Source organism: Sparus aurata, chromosome 21 (genome assembly GCF_900880675.1).
Source record: "Sparus aurata chromosome 21, fSpaAur1.1, whole genome shotgun sequence".
Taxonomy (NCBI): Eukaryota; Metazoa; Chordata; class Actinopteri; order Spariformes; family Sparidae; genus Sparus; species Sparus aurata.
The window spans coordinates 34,433,426-34,453,839 of record NC_044207.1 but is presented as its reverse complement, the minus strand read 5'-3'; the positions used below and the strand labels follow the sequence as shown (position 1 = coordinate 34,453,839).

General features: G+C 39.1%; 2 protein-coding genes across 3 annotated transcripts; both read right to left on the bottom strand.

Annotated features, from left to right (window-relative positions):
- Positions 1-260: 260 nt before the first annotated feature.
- On the bottom strand, positions 261-20,370 carry LOC115573214 (lactose-binding lectin l-2-like). Of its 2 annotated transcripts, XM_030403908.1 has the most exons (2): positions 19,774-20,370; positions 261-426 (listed from the first exon to the last, which is right to left on the bottom strand). In XM_030403908.1, exons 1-2 carry the CDS (start codon positions 20,334-20,336, stop codon positions 357-359), a joined length of 633 nt encoding a protein of 210 aa, XP_030259768.1. In that variant the 5' UTR covers positions 20,337-20,370; the 3' UTR covers positions 261-356. The 2 variants fall into 2 exon arrangements, with proteins under 2 accessions (XP_030259768.1, XP_030259767.1); XM_030403907.1 differs by lacking the exon at positions 261-426 and having other exon boundaries at positions 19,395-20,368.
- LOC115573218 (lactose-binding lectin l-2-like) lies at positions 2,285-4,665 on the bottom strand. Its single transcript, XM_030403911.1, has one exon. It carries the CDS (start codon positions 4,525-4,527, stop codon positions 4,027-4,029), a length of 501 nt encoding a protein of 166 aa, XP_030259771.1. The 5' UTR covers positions 4,528-4,665; the 3' UTR covers positions 2,285-4,026.
- Positions 20,371-20,414: the final 44 nt, after the last annotated feature.

Sequence of the window (20,414 nt, the reverse complement as noted above, 5' to 3'; positions counted from 1 at the left end):
ATAAAAAATGAAGGAACTTTTGAGGTTGTAATTATTACAATAATAATAAATTCCAGGACAATAGTGTGAATGCTTGCAGGAGAGACTTGCAAAGACACAAGTAATGTAAATCTACACAAACGTCTATAAATCTGTTGATTGTTATCAAGTCAACGGTAAATTATTTTTTTTCTCTGCTTATTTTCACCATGAACGCAGATTACTATTCTATATATTTTGCTATTCATTTCATGAAGTGAAACAACTTCTGTCCACAGACATTAATGTGCACATGTGTATCTTTATTGTTCTGATGCATGTCAACAGAGCAACAGGTGAACTGAGACTATTTTGAATCAGACATTTTCAACCATCAGTTAAGTTGGACACATTATGCGAGATGCACAAACAGAGGGAAAGGTTAGAGAACACAAATGATCATTCCATTTCAGATTGTAGGGAGCATAGAAGTGTCCACAGTGTTCATTTCCTCCACCATTGTCTGGCTGTCCTGCATGCCAAATGACAAAGTCCAGTGAACAACCATCAGACCACATCCATCTGCCTTCTTTGTGGATGTCACTGAGTCCGATCCAGGTGTTTCCCTGAGCTGAGTCAAAGTTCTTTATCAGAAACTTGACAAAATCATCTTCCTCTGGACTGTGGATCGACACCAGGTTGGCTCCCTCTGACCGACACTGGAGTGCAGAGACAGAAGAGAGCCCGCTGTCTTTTATAGGTCTCAGAGAGGGAGTTCACACTGTAGGTGTCGTATCTTTGGTCCAATGTGTACGACCATCACTTTAAACAGCACACAGAACAAAAACATCATCTGATGATCATAAAGTGTTTGGATCAAAAATTAACCAGGACTCTAAAAAGTGAACAAGGAAGTAATAAATGTTCATTTCTCATCAAACGTTGTGGAGTCTGAGAAGTTCAGGAGAGATTTATTGCTTGTTTTTCAGTATAGTTACTGTTTTATTGTGTCACAACAACAATCCCTCTATTGCTACAATAAGGTATATCCATCCATCATCTGTAACCACTTTATCCCTTTTATGGGGTTGCAGGGTTTTTTGCTGGAGCCAATCCCAGCTGTCTCTGGACGAGGGCCCTCACTGATGGCAGAGGCCGCCATGCAAGGTGCCAACTGCACATCAGGAGCAATTTGGGGTTCAGTATCTTGCTCAAGGACACTTCAACATGCAACTCAGCTCAGCCCAGAGCCGGGATTTGGCCAGCGACCTTCTGATCACTAGCCAACCTGCTCTACCCGCTGAGCTACAGGCATATTTACTCCTCATATCTACTCCGCAGAAGGAACCTTTCAGTCCATTGTGTCCTTCATCCTTTGGACCACCTCACGAAAAATAGATTCAGAGGCCCAAATTAATTCTTCGCAAACATCTTCATTTTCCTCAACATGATGTCGATCACAGCTCTGTTATGTGTTCTATGAATATACTGTAAAAAAAAAAAAAAAAAAAAAAACAGTGTCAACAGTCATTAGATTAGATTAGATTAGATTCAACTTTATTGTCATTGAACAAAGTAACAAGTACTTGGACTACAAAATGTAGGTCATCTTCTGTAAAATATTTACAAATGGCCTCTAACCTACTTAGTTGCACACCTGTATGAACTTTCATGGACCAATATAAGTCATCAATAATTAATAATAAAACAAGCTTCACATCAAGAGCAAAAGAAAAAAAGAAGGTAAAACCACAAAGTCCAAAAAATTCCACATTATTTACCCAGGTCTTGAACATACTTAGAAAGTAAAGATATAAAAAAAAGAAAGAGAGAGAAATCTTTGAGAGTAATTCCCCTGAATCCCCGTTTGGCTCTTCCATGTATGCAGGTAACACACTCTACTTTGGGAGAGTTAATCTATGTTGCTGCACTTTGAGGATGTCAAACCTGTCAATGACTCTTTGGTGTTCAGTTCTTTCAAGCAACTCCTTCTCAATAGACATCACAGCTCGGTGCTGGAGTCTGCTTTGGCCTGTGGTCCTCCTGTATGGACCTGAGGTTGGACTGCAGGCCTGAATTCCATTGAGCACCTCCTCATTCACACCAGAAAAACTCTCTCAAGTTCACAGATCATTCGGGCCAGATATAGAAACAAAAGTTTCCTCTTGAGATCTTCAGACTCTGTAGAGCCACAATTTTCACTGCCTGCCCCACAAGTTGACTCAACAACATATTCATCCTGTCTCTTTGTCTTCTGCCTCTGTCCTGATGATTCTAAGACTGCTGTCTGGTTTGCCTCACACATAGCTTTTGCTCTGCAGCAGTGGTACCACTGCGTTTCTGCTTCATGGTGTCACTCACAGCATTTTTGTACATCACTGCTTGGACAGTGTCAATGTTCTCCTTCTGTAGGTATCTGTGTAAACCTGCTGTTACAGACAGGAGAGTGTGGAAAACCATCAGCAAATACACTGAGGAGAGTTTACTGAGTTTTGACCTCAATCCAGCTGCTGCAGGTGTCTTGATGGTGGAGAGGCACTCAGTGATAGCAGGGAAATGATCAATCACTGCAGTCACTGCATGAAGCTGGCGTGCCCAGCGTGTAGTTGACAACTGCACAAGTTCTCTTGGCTGCAACACTAATATAACTTCTTTGACTGTCTACAAACTTATGGTGGTTTACAAGGGAGACACTAAAGAAAGAATGAAGACTTTCCTACATGTTGAAGAACTCTGTGGCGTCAGAGACAGCTTTGCATGTGTGGCATAAAACTAGATTTAACTCACGTGCATGACAATGCACATAAATTGCCTCAGGGTGCTTTTTTTTTTTTAAAAGGGCTTGTACACCCCCAACATCCCCACTCATGACAGCTGCCCCATAGTAGGTCTGTGCCACACATTTCAACCGATCTGTTCCCTTCTTTACCAACTGATTTTCAATTGCAGTTGTTATCAAAGTAGCATCACACTGTGACACGTCTGTAAAGGCTAGGAAGCTTTCTATGACAGCACCCTCAACAGATACGTACCCAACACAGAGTGCCAACTGTTCTGTCTTTCCATCTCTGGCCTCATCAGCCATAATGGCATACATATTTGCTTCCTTAATTCTCACTGATGATGTTTTCTGTTAGTTCTTGTGAACAGCACTCTATCATCTCATGTTGGCGATCCGATGAGAGGTGCATAGTGTTTGAAGGGGCTGTGTATCTCTGCAAGAAGGGATCAGATTTGGTCAAAAGTGACATGCACTCTAGGAAATTGTCTTTGTTGTCATCATGACCTCTGATTGCTGTGCCTTGCTTCCCCAAGAAGCAGGTTACAGCCACAATAAGCTCTAGGTATTCCCTTTTTTCACTGATTTCAGAGGCACTTGCAGCCTCTATCTATTCTACAACATTCCCTTTTGACAGGTTTGCTTTCTAGCTGTTCCAACAAACCACACTGTCCTCATGTGACTGTGTTGTTTTATGTTTGTGAAACTTGCTAAGTGCCTTTTGCCCGTTATTAACTCCCTCATTAACACAGGCATCCTTTCTGACATTTTTGCCAAATACCCTACAAGGAAAGCAGAAAGCAGCATTTTGTCTAGCTGAGTATTCCAGCCATCTGAAACTTTTGAACCACTGTGCCAAACTGGGTATGAGGGTACTGAGACAGCTTCAACTGTTTAGGACGAGTGTCCTAATCAGGGCTCTACGCCGACATTTTCCCCATCGAGCACATGTGCTCCTAAAGTAAAATATCTGGGAGCACAAAAAAATATTGATTTATAGCTTTATCGAACACTTCACACTTAAATAGGCAGCACAAACTAAATGATTTACAGTGTTAGATTTCATTTTTTTCATTTCAGGCAGCACAAAACAATTTCTTAAATTTACAGTTTTTCTTTTCATTTTGTATCCAATGTGTACTAAACACAAAGGATGTCAGTTGTCCAAGTGCATCTTAATATTCATATAAAATAGAGGAAGCACTTAAAGTACAATAAAAAGAGGTGTGTTTTATTTGACCAACTTAGGAACTTGATTTGATGCTGGTCTGGAGACACTGAGTCACATTTCAACCATCAGTTGGACACATTATGCGAGATAAACAAACAGAGGCAAGAGTATGAGAACACGGAAAATCATTCCATCTCAGAGTGTTGCCAGAATGGATGTGTCCACAGTCTTCATTTCCTCCACCATTGTTTGGCTCTCCTCCATTCCAAAAGACAAAGTCCACTACAGAACCATCAGACCACATCCATCTGCCTTCTTTGTGGATGTCACTGAGTCCGATCCAGGTGTGTCCCTGAGCTGAGTCAAAGTTCTGTATCAGGAACTTGACAAAATCATTTTCCTCTGGACTGTGGATCGACACCAGGTTGGCTCCCTGTGACAGACACTGGAGTTCTGCATCAGCCCAGGTCAAATGTGTAGCGACGTACTTGTAGCAGCGTCCGTTGAAGTTGTACCAGAACATGGGACAGCCGCCACGCAGCAGCTTCACTTGATGATTGTCATCTGAAGGAGCCACAGCACCCAGAGCCAGACCAAACAGGAAGAGGAACAAGAACATGTTGGAGTCCGAGTCTCTGTCGCAGCTGCAGGACGAGGGGCTGATGTGATGGTCGGAGAGTCTCTCAAGTCTTTGGAGTCGCAGTGATCTGCACCGTCGGATGATAGTGAGAATCGTGCAGAGACAGAAGAGAGCCCGCTGTCTTTTATAGGTCTCAGAGAGGGAGTTCACACTGTAGGTGTCGTATCATTGGTCCAAAAATTAACTAGCAATGACTGTTTACAGCTGTTAACTGTGTCATGTTTCTAATGATACAGTCCAACGTATCCCCGGACCTTTGGGCCAGGAGGTTTAGATAACAAGAACATGATTTATTAGAGGCTGTAATGAATCCATGAAGCTGTTGTCATTTACTCTCAGTGTCACACTGAAGTTTCACTGCCGCAGTCAGGAGTGATTCTAGGGTCAGAGCTTTGAGCCCCACTGCCACCACCCACCATTATTCCACACAAAAACAAAAAATATGTCTATTGAAAAATAACTTATCATTATAACATAGGTTCAACTAACTCCAAAATCCATCTTTTTTTTCTCAGAACACCAGCTTTATTGTGACAGTTCACACAGACAGCCTACTGTAACAAACACAAAACCTTCGTCACTCAGCTGGTTTTCCTGACTGTTAACTCCATGTGCCTCCTTCCGTATCAACAGTCATTAGATTAGATTAGAATCAACTTTATTGTCATTGAACAAAGTAACAAGTACTTGGACTACAAAATGTAGGTCATCTTCTGTAAAATATTTACAAATGGCCTCTAAACCTACTTGGTTAGACACCTGTCTGAACTTTAATAAACCAATATAAGTCATCAATAATTAATCATGAAACAAGCTTCACATCAAGAGCAAAAGAAAGAAAAAAAGCACTCTTGTGCTTCAGAAAGTTTTTTGCAACTATCACTTCCTCTGACTTATGTTCAGTATGGTCATGCAGAGCCAGTGCTGTCAGAAGAGACTCAGACAAGAAGTGGCCTGAGGTTGGACTGCAGGCCTGAATTCCATTGAGCACCTCCTCATTCACACCACAAAAACGCATCTCAAGTTCACAGATCATTCAGTCCAGGTAAGGAAACAAAAGTTTCCTCTTGAAATCTTCAGACTCTGTAGAGCCACAGCTTTCACTGCCCGCCCCACAAGTTGACTCAACAACATATTCATCCATTCTCTTTGTCTTCTGCCTCTGTCCTGGTGATGATGCTAAGACTGCTGTCTTATTTGCCTCACACAAGACTTTTGCTCTGCAGCAGTGGTATCACTGCGTTTGTGCTTCATGGTGTCAGTCACGGCATTTTTCTGTCACTGCTCGGGCAATGTCAATGTTCTCCTTTTGTAGGTATCTGTGTAAACCTGCTGTTACAGACAGGAGAGTGTCTGTGTGAGTGTCATTTGGAGAGGCTGTTGCTCTAACCTGGAAAAAGGGTTGTGTGATGCTCCACATGTTCTCTCTCACTCTCAGGTCTGGAGCCTTGTGGTTGGGCCTCATCTTAAATATAATGATTAGAATCTGAAATAAGCAACTTATACAGTATACTGTACTTTTCACTGATAAAAAATGCACTGACAACTGAAACCTGTATTGCAGTCAATTGAATTTCCATATAATGCGGCTTCATTCAATGATTCTGGTGAAGCCCCGGAATTAAACTGGAGAATATCTACTTACTTATTTGATATAAAAGATATAAAAATGTTGTCTACTTGTATAAAGAACAATCACAAAATAAAGTCTTTGGGAACGTGTTATCTGGCCTTACCATCCCATATTTCACTACAGTTATTGTACTTGATCACTAGGTTCTCAGGTGCTTTCAGGGTTACACAACATATTTATACATTTACGATACTATGTATATCACATACTGTATACTGTATAGTGTTTGTAACTTACAGAAAATGCTTCTGATAAGATAGGCCTACTTCACATTAAATAAATTATGTAGGATGGTGTCTTCTCATTATCACAGCGCTTCACCTGCAGCTGGCCTGCTGGCAGTTTTTACCCATGATGCATTACTTGTAGCCGCCTTCTTGAGGTCTTTCTCTTTCTTCTTCAACCATCTCTGATGTCAAGGCATACTTAAGCACACGCAATTATCATTAGTGAGTCTATATATATATATATATCACTCTATATATAACACTATATATAAAGTATATGTTTAGTATGCTTACATTAACCAATTCACATAGCATATTGACTCTAAGCAATATAATGCATGATTAAAAAGTTGAAACAGTGTTGGTGAAGCTACTTTGAAAGTATAGCTTTCCAAACTACCACTACTTTATTACTGGAGGAAGTACAGCAAAGCTTCTGAGGTATCTGGATGACAACACATTCTGATATCTAATTCTACTCAGTTTAGATTCAACAATGACTAATTGGTTTTCCTTGTGTGAGTGAAGGTCCAGGAGTTGGTTCCAACTGTGAGTGTGTCAAAGGTTAGCAGACAGCTAGGCCACCATAAAGTACTAATCCTGGGTTTGACCTGCATGCCAAATGGTGGGAGATGCCTAAATGTTTATGTTCCTGTAGAAGGACAGGGAGCCTATTTGGGTCATTTTGGGGGCAAGACCACTGATTGACCACAGCCAAGTTAGATGAGTTATTGGAGATGAGCAGGAAGACAGGTCAACTCCTCTTTTAGTCCATTGGATAATTTACCAAAGTGACCAATTAGAAGAAGTGGGTGTGTACTGGAGAAGGGACTTTAATAAGGCCTTCACAGGAAGAAGGGGTGGGGTGGTTACATGTAGAATTCCTAAGACCGAAGGCTCGATAGGAGTTCCGATAGGACAGAGGGCGAAGCATTTTGGCATTGCTTTTGCCATAGATTTGAGAATACCAGAAAGTGTCCGCTTCTGGTTAGGACGCAGGCTTGAGATCTGTTTCAATAAAGATTGCTCTATCATTCCACCCAGCCTGGCCTCCACAGAATCTTTTATCGTCAAACTCCATGCCGACACCTTTGATGAAGACAGCCCAGAAACTACACTACTCTAGGGATAAATCTAGTTTGGTTAACTAAATTCATTCAGAAATTTTTTTTCAAACTAATAACAAATTGACAGTGAACATATGAAATGAAATTTTTAGCAAAAGAAATTACCAGTTCATTGCAATTAAACTATAAGTGCAATTTATTTCCTCACAGTTTATACATAAATAAAATGAAAATATCTAAAAATGTAATACCATTGGTAAATAAATTACAAATTAAAGCAATGAAAGTCTAAACAAGGAAATAAAAAAGGGGCCTGTTGTCTCGTCAGTTTTGAAACAACTGCAAAATGTATTTAAGATAGTAGTTTAACTCCAACACTGGATATACTATATCACATCACATCCAATGGAGAAGATTCATAACACACACACACACTTACACACATTTCTACCTTACTGAGGATACTCATTATATTTATGCATTGCCTAGCCCCTTACCCCAACCTTAACCATCATAACTGAATGCCCCAACCCTGCGCTGCCTTGAAGGCTCCGTTGGGGGCACAAAACACCATCAGGCCCCCTTTGGTTCATGTTACTAGCATACAGGCTAACGTTAATAAAAGGCAATGTTGTGTGACGTGAGGCAAACGTTAACACTTGCACATTATTCGAGGCCAGGTGGACGCTTTTTTGTATTATTCACAGAACATTTGTGATCTCCATAACTTCTTAACCTCACCTGACTGACAAACTTTCCCTCTTGTACACCTACAAACTGTACTGTGCAGCCACAGTCTTCAGTGTGTCAGATAAAGTCATGTGACGAGGGGCAGAGGGCATCGCTGACGTTGTCAAAATAAAATAACTTTTTGATTAGAGAAAAAAAAAGTTTAAATTGACACTCCTACTTTACCAATTATGGGCTTATTGTGTTGATGTAGACACAACAGCAAAAAAATAAAAAATAAAAGGCGCTCTCTCCAGAGGGGCAGCTCAGCTACTAAGGGCAAATGGCCTGTTGCCCTGGCAACAATAGCCCGTACCTGTGCACGTCCGTGCTGAGGAGAGTTTACTGAGTTTTGCCCTCAATCCAACTGCTGCAGGTGTCTTGATGGTGGAGAGGCACTCAATGATAGCAGGGAAATGATCAATCACTGCAGTCACTGAGTGAAGCTGGCATGCCCAGCGTGTAGTTGAGAACTGCACAAGCTCTCTTGGCTGCAACACTAATATAACTTCTTTGAGCGTCTACAACATTCCCAGACTGAACTCTAGTCTGGATCACAGCGGATCTCCTGCTCCACATTCACCTGAAGATGTACAAACAAATCAAATAAAAAGCACCACTAATGCAATAAAAACGACATTTGGCTTCCTGCAGTGAGCGGTTACAAACTTATGGTGGTTTATAAGGGAGACACTAAAGAAAGAATGGAGACTTTCCAGCATGTTGAAGAACTCTGTTGCTTCAGAGACAGCTTTGCATGTAACTCATGTGCATAGGAATGAACATAAATCATCATGACCTCTGACTGCTATGCCTTGCTTCCCCAAGAAGCAGGTTACAGCCACAATAAGCTCTAGGTATTCCCTTCTTTCACTGATTTCAGTGGCACTTGCTGTCTCTATCTGCTCTACAACATTCCCTTTTGACAGGCTTGCTTTGTAGCTGTTCCAACAAACCACACTGTCCTCATGTGACTGTGTTGTTGCATGTTTTTAAAACTTGCTAAGTGCCTTTTATTAAGTCCATCATTAACACGGGCATCCTTTCTGACATTTTTGCCAAATACCCTTCAAGGAAAGCAGAAAGCAGCATTTTGTCTAGCTGAGTATTCCAGCCATCTGAAACTTTTGAGCCACTGTTCTTGAAAGGCTGTTTTTTGTGTGCCAAACTGGTTATGAGGGTACTGAGACAGCTTCAACTGTTTAGGACGAGTGTCCTAATCAGGGCTCTACACCGACATTTTCCCCAACGAGCAAATGTGCTCCTTAAGTAAAATATCTGGGAGCACAAAAAAATATTTATTTATCGATTTGTCAAACACTTCACACTTAAATAGGCAGCACAAACAAAATGATTTACAGTGTTTGATTTCATTTTTTTCATTTCAGGCAGCACAAAACAATTTCCTAAATTTACAGTGATTACATTTTTTCTTTTCATTTTGTATCCAATGTGTACTAAACACAAGTGCGTATTAATATTTATATAAAATAGAGGAAGCATTAGAATACAATAAAAAGAGGTGTGTCTTATTTGACCAACTTAGGAACACGATTTGATGGTGGTTTGGAGTCACTGGGTCACATGACATGAAAGATATTGAAAAAAACTGCAATTATTTTGTATTAACATATTCATGCCAAGTAATTTAATGACTTAGACTTTCTTTTATTTACAGTCGAATTACACTTTACAGTGCAATTACATCAACGGTCTTCTCAGCACCAGGTGGAACTAGAGAAGACAAGTTGTGAAGAACTTGCGGTTGTGAACGCTCCCTGTTGACCAGCTGAAGCCAAATGCAGATTGCTGGCTGTGAAAACTTTGAATAATGGCCCCAATATCTAAAAACTGTGAAATAATATAGGTTTGTTGAAAAGCTAAGGCCAAACTGAACTGTTGGCTTTGATTTATTTGAAGTCTCGTCTGAAGAGAATGAAGCATTAAAAATAGAATATAAGATTTGAGACAAACTGCAACGCTGGCTTGAATTTGTGTTGAAAAGCAGCTGATGGAGTATGAAGAGATGTTACAGTGAGAATGAGTCAAATACTCTGAATCAGACTGAGAAACTCAATAAATATCAATATATCAATGATTGGGAACATTTAAATATTTGAATGGAGTTCCTGGATTGAATTAATGAAAAGATAACAGTTAAATATAGTTAATACATTTTGTGAAATATACTTTGCGTGTGTTTGTGTGTAAAAGTGACTCATTGATAAATCTGTCTCTCTGTGTTGGCTCAGTTGATTGTATGGACGTGTCCACACCAATATTAAGACTGAAGGGAAAAAAAATGCTCCTCTTATGGCACACAGAGGGTTAAATCCTTTCCCACTTCTGCACCGCCTCCCAAATATGTCTTTGAGACAGTTCTGGTTTCTGATTGGCTCCCTGTTGGCTGTTGAAGTTGTTTCACTTGCAGGCTTTGCCAGTGTTGACGAGAGGAGGTCAACACCGTTCTCGAACAACACATGTCTGAGGATGTCGGGCAAGAAATGAAAGGTGGAAGACATTAGAAGCTATTTCACCAAACAAAGTGTCATCTGAAGAAAGTAGTCCCCCCTCATAGGCTACTGCTAATGAATGCAAAACATTGTTTCCAACCGTTTTCTCACTCTGAATGTGGATTGATCTGTTACTGTGTCAGGTGACAATAGAAGCAGCACAGCCGTCCTCTTTATCAGACAGGTGGAGTGGCAGGGTCACAGCAGCAGGTGGACTTCAATAAGGACATGTTGGTTCATTTAATTTGAAGTGTGAGCTAGTCGTAATATTAAAAGCAGGCCTCGTGATTACTACTGATCTTCTTTGAGATTTGAGTCGTGCTGTGTCACTGCTCATAGCATCAATATTTTATTTATCAGGTGACAGAAGAACCACGGACAGGTTGTAGCTCATATAGGGAAGATTGAGGGCTGCAGGTAAATTTGACATGGTGCTATACTAAATGTTTTACTGCATATGTTGACTGCTTACGTACAGCAGGTAATGCATCGTACACAGTTAATGTCAGGCTGGCATTATGTGTTGTTTCATTAGGCTGTTGCAGCAATCCTACCTGGTTGTAGCCTGGTTCAGGGAGAGACCAGGTGGAGCTACAGGTGAGACCTCAACATAGACTATAACACTGTAATGTAATCAAATGTAAAATTGTTTTTACACAAAATCTAAAATGTGTAATAATTAACTTTATAAATGTGATGTTGCCTGCCTGCATATTTTCACATGCAGTTTTAGAGAGTGTTAATTATATAATGTGGTCTATTTCTAATGAAACTGGTCCAGCTGTAGACAGCTGTTGTTAATCTATGTACAATGTAAAGTTTAATGCAGTGGTTTGCACTATAATGTAATGTAATGTTTGTAGAAGCATTAAACTCACAACCAGCCTTTTAACGTAGGACTGTTTTATTAATTCCCTTTAATATTTGTGTGAAACCCAGTGACTAAAAAGGTTTGGCAGGAGATTTTATTATATATCATTAGATATTATGTTTTTCAATTTTATGGTCTATTTTTTTATCTTTTTTATTTTTATATTTTCACTTCAGTTAAACTTAGTATGATTTTTTCCTGAAATATTTTTTCACGTGTCTTCACAGAAAAAACTAAGATGACAAAAAGATTAGCATTTTAAAAATGTATAATATTGTTAATATATAAAAAAATAATAATAAAAGAAACTCCACCAGTTCTCAAATCAAATTCTCCTTTATTTCTTTTTCACTATTCTAACAAATGACAAAATATAACAATAACAAAATTGTTGCTGGGTCACTAATAAATAATGACAAAAATTAATTAATTGAAAGAATGTGAACATTTTAACAATTTATTTTGTTTTGGTTCTGAACATTTTGAAAGAAATCCTGGGAACATTGTTTTCACTGAGCACCACACAAAAACAATTTTATTTTCACATTTTTTTTTAAATTCTTCTAATTTGTTTGTTTACTCATTTTCAACATGTTTTTCGTCTCCAATAAAGAATTCCATGCGCAGAAGAACACATGTTTTTGAATGCCTCCTGCATTGAAGTGAAACTCTTGCGAAAATGCAACTTAGGCTTTTTTTGTTAATTATATGAATCAAACCTTCGCGTAAAAGCATAATTACAAGGAAAAAGGCACTTTTAAGAGTTACCATATTTTCATTTTCGGGTCAAACCTATTTTCATCTTTTAATTCTTTTTAAAACTCTAAAAATGCTCCACACAGCATGAAAATTTGCTTGTACACTGTAAAAAAAATCTCTGTAGATTTTACAGTAAAAGAATTTAAATCCTGATAGTAAAAAACTGTAAATTAAAACATTTTAAACTGTTTCTTTAACAATGACTCACCGTGAAGTAGTTAATCTGGGATAATCGTAATTTTTACATGTTTACTCCAGAAAATATACATTACACTTCTGTAAAAAAATATTGTGCTGTTTTTAACAGAAATATACAGTAATTGTTCTAGCAGCCAGCACCGCAATTTATCCATTTAATTCTCATAAAAAATACAATTTTTAACTGTTAAATGTACCAACTGTTGTAGCAATTACGGAAATATTCTGTAATTTTCCTAACAGCCAACACTGTAATATTTGCATTAATTTCTTGTAAAGGTTACAGTTTGTAACTGTTAAATGTACATTCTGTTGTAGCAATAACGGAAATATGCTGTAATGGCAGCTGAGAAGTATCGATCTCTGAATGTGATGTAACATGGAGGACAGTTAAGGTGGAACTACTGTCTTCCGGCGACAACTATCCATGTGATATCTCACGTGACTTTTCCGGCTGTTGATCTTTGTATTGTTTCTTATGTGAGGCTCCTTTTTCAACTTCAAGGTCAATAATGTTTTTTATTAATGACAAAACAACAAATTATCCTGCATTTATACGGAACTAAGCTTTAGGAGCGTTCCACCTTAACTGTCCTCCAGGTTACGTCACATTCTAAGATCGACACTTCTCCACTGGCAGGACGGCGGCGAGCGGAACAAGCTACTGCTAACGTGAGTTGTTCAAAATCCTTCTTTTTAGTAAACTCTGTGTTCACAAACAGTGTAAAAGTGCCCGTAGCACTCCCGTTGAAAATTAGTTTGACCCGAACACGAAAACACAGTAAATCTTAAAAGTGCCTCTTTCGTCATAATTAAGCTTTTTCACGAAGGTTTGACTCATATACATTCACAAAAAAAGCCTAGGTTGCATTTTGGCAAGAGTTTCACTTTAAATCAGTAAATCTACACAGTAAATCTATCAAGTCAACTGTAAATGACTTTGTTTCTCTGCTTATTTTGCACCATGAAGGGAGATTATTATTCTACATATTTTAATATTCATTTCATGAAGTGAAACAACTTCTGTCCACACTCTAAAAAATAATACTGCATAATACTTAATTAAATTAGTGAAACATTTTTACACTTAAAAATATTGAGTTGATTTGAAAGCTCTCAAATCTGTTAAAACAAAACACGAGTAATGAGTAAATCTAAGTAATATTTTCAATTAGGTCTGAATGATTTGACTTGGCACAAATACCACATAAATTGAGTAAATGTAACTGAAATACTGTGTAAACCATATAGAAAACGTGAGTAGAAAGCACTAAAGAAACTGAGTAAATATAATTAAAAATATTTGTGGGAGATAATTGCAAATTTGCTAATGACTTACTAAAAATATGTGTTGTACTGACTGATTTTTTAAACTTAATTCACTACATGCTGTATTTGATTTGAGGATATTCAGTACTATATACAAATATGACCAAGATCTGACAAAACATTAAACTTTATTTTAAAACATTTTTTTCCACAGAAAATTAAATTTTTTCCAGTATATGCACATACCTAATACATAAAAGTGCATTTCAACAAGGAATTTTTTAAAATACTTAGCTTGGCAACTTCTCCACAACAACTGGAGCTGTATCACAACAACAGAGGGGTTCAACTGTTCTTTTCATTTGAACCATCACCAACTAACATTTAACTCATTAACATGTCTGTCTGTCTTACCACTCAAGTTACATGGACAAAACCTACAGCAGCACATTCAAAGCTGTTACAGGAAAGGCAATTCAGGATACCCAAGATCAAACGCCTCTGAACTAAAATGCTTCTTGCCAAATGGCCATGAAAAAATAAGTACATATTAAAGATGTATATTAATGCAAGGGGTAATCTTCACACTAAACACATTGATGACTAACAGTTGGGCCTATCACAATCTATGACACAAGGGCAAAATCATCTCCACAGCATATCTGGCTTTTCAAACACCTGCATTTCTCACAATTACAGATACTTTAAACTGAAAATACAAAAACAACTTTCTCCTAAGTACAACATTTAAATCACTGACTCGAAAATTGGATGCCTAATGCCTTACAGGAATGATCAAAGAAAAAAGTGAAGTATATAAAGAAAAAATGCATATTATTGCAAAATGTAAATGTACAATCAAAAAAACATCAGATCATGCAATCAGTCAGACAACACCTGGAGGTGGTTTGACGAAATGAAGCCATGGATTGTCCAAGTTCCTGTCCAGAAGAACCTCACTAATTACTGCGGGTACAGTCTAACTTACAGGCATGGTTCAGTTGGGTATGAGTCTCATCTGTGCTCATCTACCCCACAGACAACTATATCATTACATTGTTTTTCAGACGTTGCACCTTTGTTGACAGGGTTCCAGCATCCACTTCAACAAGCATCTTTTGAAATATCTCAAAAATGTATTTCAGAGTTTTGGGGTATTTAGGGTCCAAGGCATAAGTTAGTCCAAGCAAGTATCAGCAGGCTCTGCTGAGATCCCCAAGCTGGTTGAGTACGGTGGAACCCTCAGTGACGATCCCTACATCCCTGACTTGTCCATCTTCATTACGCACAAGGTACAGAGCCATCGTCTCTGCTGCCAGCTCTTCTTCCACATTGGCGGCTGAATCATCAAAATTCTGTAGACATTGTAAAGGAAACTGGTTATAGCAGGCAGGATGTCACCAAAATAAATTTAAATAAAAACTAACTACATAAATTAGCTATACAAACATCATGTTGTAAGTTATTTTAACTAGCGTATGACAAATTTGAATGATGTGAACAGACACATGCAAATAACAACAATAATAATACTGACTTCACCACTAATAAACAGGGTATCCGCGGAGTCTTAAAAAGTCTTAAATTTGACAGTCTCAATTTGAGGCCTTAAAAAGTCTTAAATACGTTCATATTTTGCATATAGGTCTTAAATTACATTTTCTTAAATATTAAATATGTACGTTCATTAACCGCTTCCGTCATCGCCTTTTTTTTTTTTTTTTGGGGGGGGAGTAAATGTGTTGGTGAGATTCACAGTCATCTCCGTGGGGTCTTCTGTCTGAAGTATCCAGGAACGTAAGTGGTATTTTGCCAACAGCGCGGTCGGAATTTATCGCCGCACACTTCGCCAGTTCCGGAACGACTTCTACAGCGGAATGTGCCAGAGGACCCTCAAATTGGGCACACTCGTTGTCAAAGCGCTGAAAAAACCCCACTTAGCTTCTAAAAGTCTCCAGCGAAGTCACGTAATCACACACTTCTGTATGCCTTTGTCACCAGTTCCCGGTCCAATTTCATCCAGTTCTGCTCGACCCGACCTCTGCGCTGCCTCTGCCACCTAACAGTCAAGCGACATTCAAACCGTCTTTGGCCCAGCTCCGACGTTGAAAGCGGAGGTGCTTTCGATTTTGAACACTGTGTGTGTGTGTGCGCACACACCAGGGTTATTATAGTTAACTCAAATTAAATTCCTTGATAAAAACTATACTTAAACTACTTGGATCACTTGTTAAACTAATTGAAACTAAACCAAAATGAAAAAACAAACTGAAAAACTAAATTAAAATAAAAACTAATGAAAATGTTAAAACTATAATAACCCTGACACACTCATTCACTCCATTCTTCATTGTTTGAGCTGCTCTGTGAATGGCAATAAATGTGGTTATTTGTTTAAAGCAATTCTGGGACCGCATTTTTCCTTACTTTTTCGTACTTCGTGTAGGTCTTAAATTTAGTTCAAAATGGTCTTAAAAAGGTCTTAAAAAGTCTTAAATTTGACTTGTTCAAACCTGCAGGGACCCTGAATAAAAGGTATCCATGCATATTCTCGTTCATCCAGGTCATAACTGGACTTAGCAATATTTCTGTTGGTACCATAATGTAGTGGGGAGGGGCCATAAACTAGGTGGGGCCTTATGATAGCAAACAGCATACAGACACAGGTGTTGTCTAGTTGTGTGTTTTTTAACCAATAGAAACTACTGAAATGAAACATTATCTGTGAAGATAAGTCCTCTCTGCAGATTACATCTGTTGTTAAGTGGCACTATATAAACAAAATAGATTTGAACTGAATGTCACGCCAATATGGAATTACATTAAATTTGATTAATAATTGGTGTATTAGGTTTTAAAAAACCGAACTGATTTAGATATGAGCTACACGTCTAATGTTGCAGTTGTTATAACTGACTGTATTCAGCGGAAACACTTTCAAATTTACAGATTACAGCAGGGAGAATATTGAAAGTCATCTGTTGCACTCACGTCAAACTCCTTGATTAAGGCACCCACATCTTCGCCAAGGTGATCAATGAGACATCGGATGACAACTTCTCTGGTTTTCTCTATGGGAATTCCATTCTGTTAAGGACAAAATGTATTTAAACAGCTGACAAGATCCAGCAGTCACTCTCCTCAGTGCACATTGTGGACCTTTTACTTTAAATATTAGAACAGATTTGACTACACTGAAAAAAATGAAACAAAATTTAGTGAAGCAGTTGGTAAAACATTGCAATTTCTATTAAAATTCATTATATCATTCAGCCCTTATCTGGAGTGATCACCGCAACCTTAAAGTCATGTTTGCCATGTGATATATTCTTTAAAAGTCTACTCAGAATATACTCACACTGAAACAGAGGAAAAAGGAATGAAAGATAAAACAGTGTGGTAGGCAGATGGGAAGAGGAGCAATAATGTAGAGTGTATGTTGCATATGAAGAAGACAGATGGTTATAGGAGATTGAGAAACACTATGGTGGAATAAAGGCTGAATGAGGCATATGATCTTGTGTTGAATGCAAGAGTACAGAAGAGTCAGTTACTTAAGAAGTAAATAAGGTTCAGAAGAGAAAAGAGTGGTGACAAGACAGGTGAGGGAGAGAAGCATCTCAACAGAGGAGTAAACTGAAATACCTGCAGTAGAATATTCATTTCTGTACGATGTCTCTCTCCAGCAGCACCTTTCTTGACTTGGAAGATGGAAAGCAGTTTAGGGGTGTAGTGGTCTAACAGGAACATGAATTTGGCCTCAAGATTTACGATGGAACTCAGCGTTGACCTGAAGAAAAAAAAAGAAAAAGACAAAAAAGGATTTTTAGATTTAAACAATACAATTTCTGAATTTCAGCCTCTTTCCAACCGTGTTGAAGAAATTAGAATTTCTCACCTGTGATGAGTGGCTCCCACACTCATTCTGTAACATAGGGACGAAATTTTCAAAATGAGAGCACAATAAAAACATGTTGCCACAGCAAGTTAAAGCGAAACTCTCGCCAAAAAGCAACCGAGGCTTTATTTGGGATTGAATATGAGTCAAACCTTCGTGTGAAAGCATAATTACGACGAAAGAGGCACTTTTAAGATTTACCGTAGTTTCGGTTTTGGGCACGTTAGTAGCTTTAAGAAACTATAGTCAGTATTCCCACAATAAATTTGGAATAAATGTAGGGTATGCTTAGCTATTATTAAACAGAAACAAGTGAGTGAGACGAGAGACCTGCACTGGAAATTAAGACAGAGCCCAGCCTGAGACGTTCAGGTACATGGCAACTTATTTATTTCCTTGCTCGTGTTTAATCTCAATTACTTACAACTCATTTTTTATAGTATTCTTTACACCTTAGACATATTGTTTACCTTCCTTGCATGCCTATAAAGCATATGACATTAAAAACAGAGAGAGACGAGAGCCGAGACGCCTCACAGCAGTCGGAGGGAGGAGATCGTGTTCACGCCGCATAGTCAGCTGAGTCCGCACTAGCTGCGAGATTTCATACATTGTTTCACATTTCGGATAGTTTACGTTTACAAAGCGAAGCCACCAAAACAGGCAAGGAAGCGGTGTGCCTTCTTCGACCGAGACCACCTTGTCCAGGTGGACTAGAGTCCGGCAGTTCGGTCCCTCGGAGAAGACTCGGTCAGCGTTTAGCGCCAAATGGCAGCCAGCCCGTGCAGAGCCAGCCTGAATCGTGCGGTCTAGAGTTCTCAACGGGCCTGCAAATTAAAACGACCCGACCCGACGCGGTCTGACTCTCTAGCACTCACTCACAGCCCGCAACCGGCCAAAAAAACACAACGCGGTGCAAAAGTGCCCTGTGAGCTTTTATGTAAATCCACTATTTTCAGTGCCAGTCGACACTGCACCTTTTGAGAGGTGGTACACCGAGCCCCGACTCTAACCCGGGTCGAGTTGGGTCGAGCCAGCCCGGCGCCTTGAGTAATGTTACTCTAACGCGGTCTGAAACCTGCAAAGCTAAGTTAGTGTGTGAAGCATCTTTGATACGGTTATAAATGGGTGCTATGGCTAACTTGGCAGGCTGCAAATGTGCAGCAACGTGTTGCAGTTACACACATTAAATGTTCGAGCTACACGATGTGTCTAAGAAGCCTATGACTAACTTAGTATAACAGCTTGAGTTGTTCATGTGCTAACAGGGCAAATTAACTAACTAAGCTAGCTGTAACGTCGAATGGCTTCATCGCGATAGTAATGTTTGTCAACTGATATTTCATGCTCATGTCAGGCTTCTGTAACTAAGGAGGCTTATGAGAAATTATAAATGTGTTCAAAATTACTTAACCCTCGAGTCAGGTTGAAATTCAATCCGCTGTGCCCGCCAAACCTGCCTGCCATCATCCTTTTCAGATCTGTCCCAGAACCGTTAGAGAATGACGTCAGTTCCGCACTGTTTACTTGATTTTTTTAAGTTGTTAAGTGACGTCTCAAATAAAATTGAGTTGAGTTCTATAATAATTGCACTTATTAAAACTAATTGCTGTTCGTAGTGTATTCTCAAAAATGTTGTTGAAACATACAGGGATTATTACAAATATTTAAACCATGTAATCTGTCAGTCAAATAGTAATTTATTTCAAAGAAATAAACTTAATTTACATGTGTATATTTCACACAAAGGTTCCTGTTGGAATTCTACTAATGAATTTTGATGTAGTCAAATCAAATACTCATCATAATGATATTCAGCAGTTTTATCAAGCATGCATACCTATATATTACTGTCACATTTACTGGGTCCTTGAATTTTTTTTTAGAGTGCACAGACATTAATGTGCACATTGTATCTTTATTGTTCTGATGCATGTCAACAGAGCAACAGGTGAACTGAGACTATTTTGAATCAGACATTTAACAATCAGTTAAGTTGGACACATTATGCGAGATGCACAAACAGAGGGAAAGGTTTGAGAACACAAATGATCATTCCATCTCAGAGCCGTGCCAGCCCAGATGTGTCCACAGTGTTCATTTCCTCCAGCATTGTCCGGCTGTCCTGCATGCCAAAAGACAAAGTCCACTACAGAACCATCAGTCCACATCCATCTGCCTTCCTTCAGGATGTCACTGAGTCCGATCCAGGTGTGTCCCTGAGCTGAGTCAAAGTTCTTTATCAGGAAACTGACAAAATCTTTTTCCTCTGGACTGTGGATCGACACCAGGTTGGCTCCCTCTGACAGACACTGGAGTTCTGCATCAGCGAAGGTCAAATCTGTAGCGACATACTTGTAGCAGCGTCCGTTGAAGTTGTACCAGAACATGGGACAGCCTCCACGCTGCAGCTTCATTAGATGATTGTCATCTGAAGGAGCCACAGCACCCAGAGCCAGACCAAACAGGAAGAGGAACAAGAACATGTTGGAGTCCGAGTCTCTGGCGCAGCTGCAGGACGAGGGGCTGATGTGATGGTCGGAGAGTCTCTCAAGTCTTTGGAGTCGCAGTGATCTGCACCGTCGGATGATAGTGAGAATCTTGCAGAGACAGAAGAGAGCCATGTCTTTTATAGGTCTCAGAGAGGGAGTTCACACTGTAGGTGTCGTATCATTGGTCCAATGTGTACGACCATCACTTTA

Excerpts from the sequence above, each read along its gene's own strand:
- LOC115573214 (XM_030403908.1), bottom strand. The coding sequence starts at position 20,336 with ATGGCTCTCTTCTGTCTCTGCAAGATTCTCACTATCATCCGACGGTGC. Across the intron at positions 427-19,773 it reads TGGGCTGGCACGGCTCTGAG|ATGGAATGATCATTTGTGTT; the intron begins ATGGAATGATCA and ends CTACAATCTGAA.
- LOC115573218 (XM_030403911.1), bottom strand. The coding sequence starts at position 4,527 with ATGTTCTTGTTCCTCTTCCTGTTTGGTCTGGCTCTGGGTGCTGTGGCT.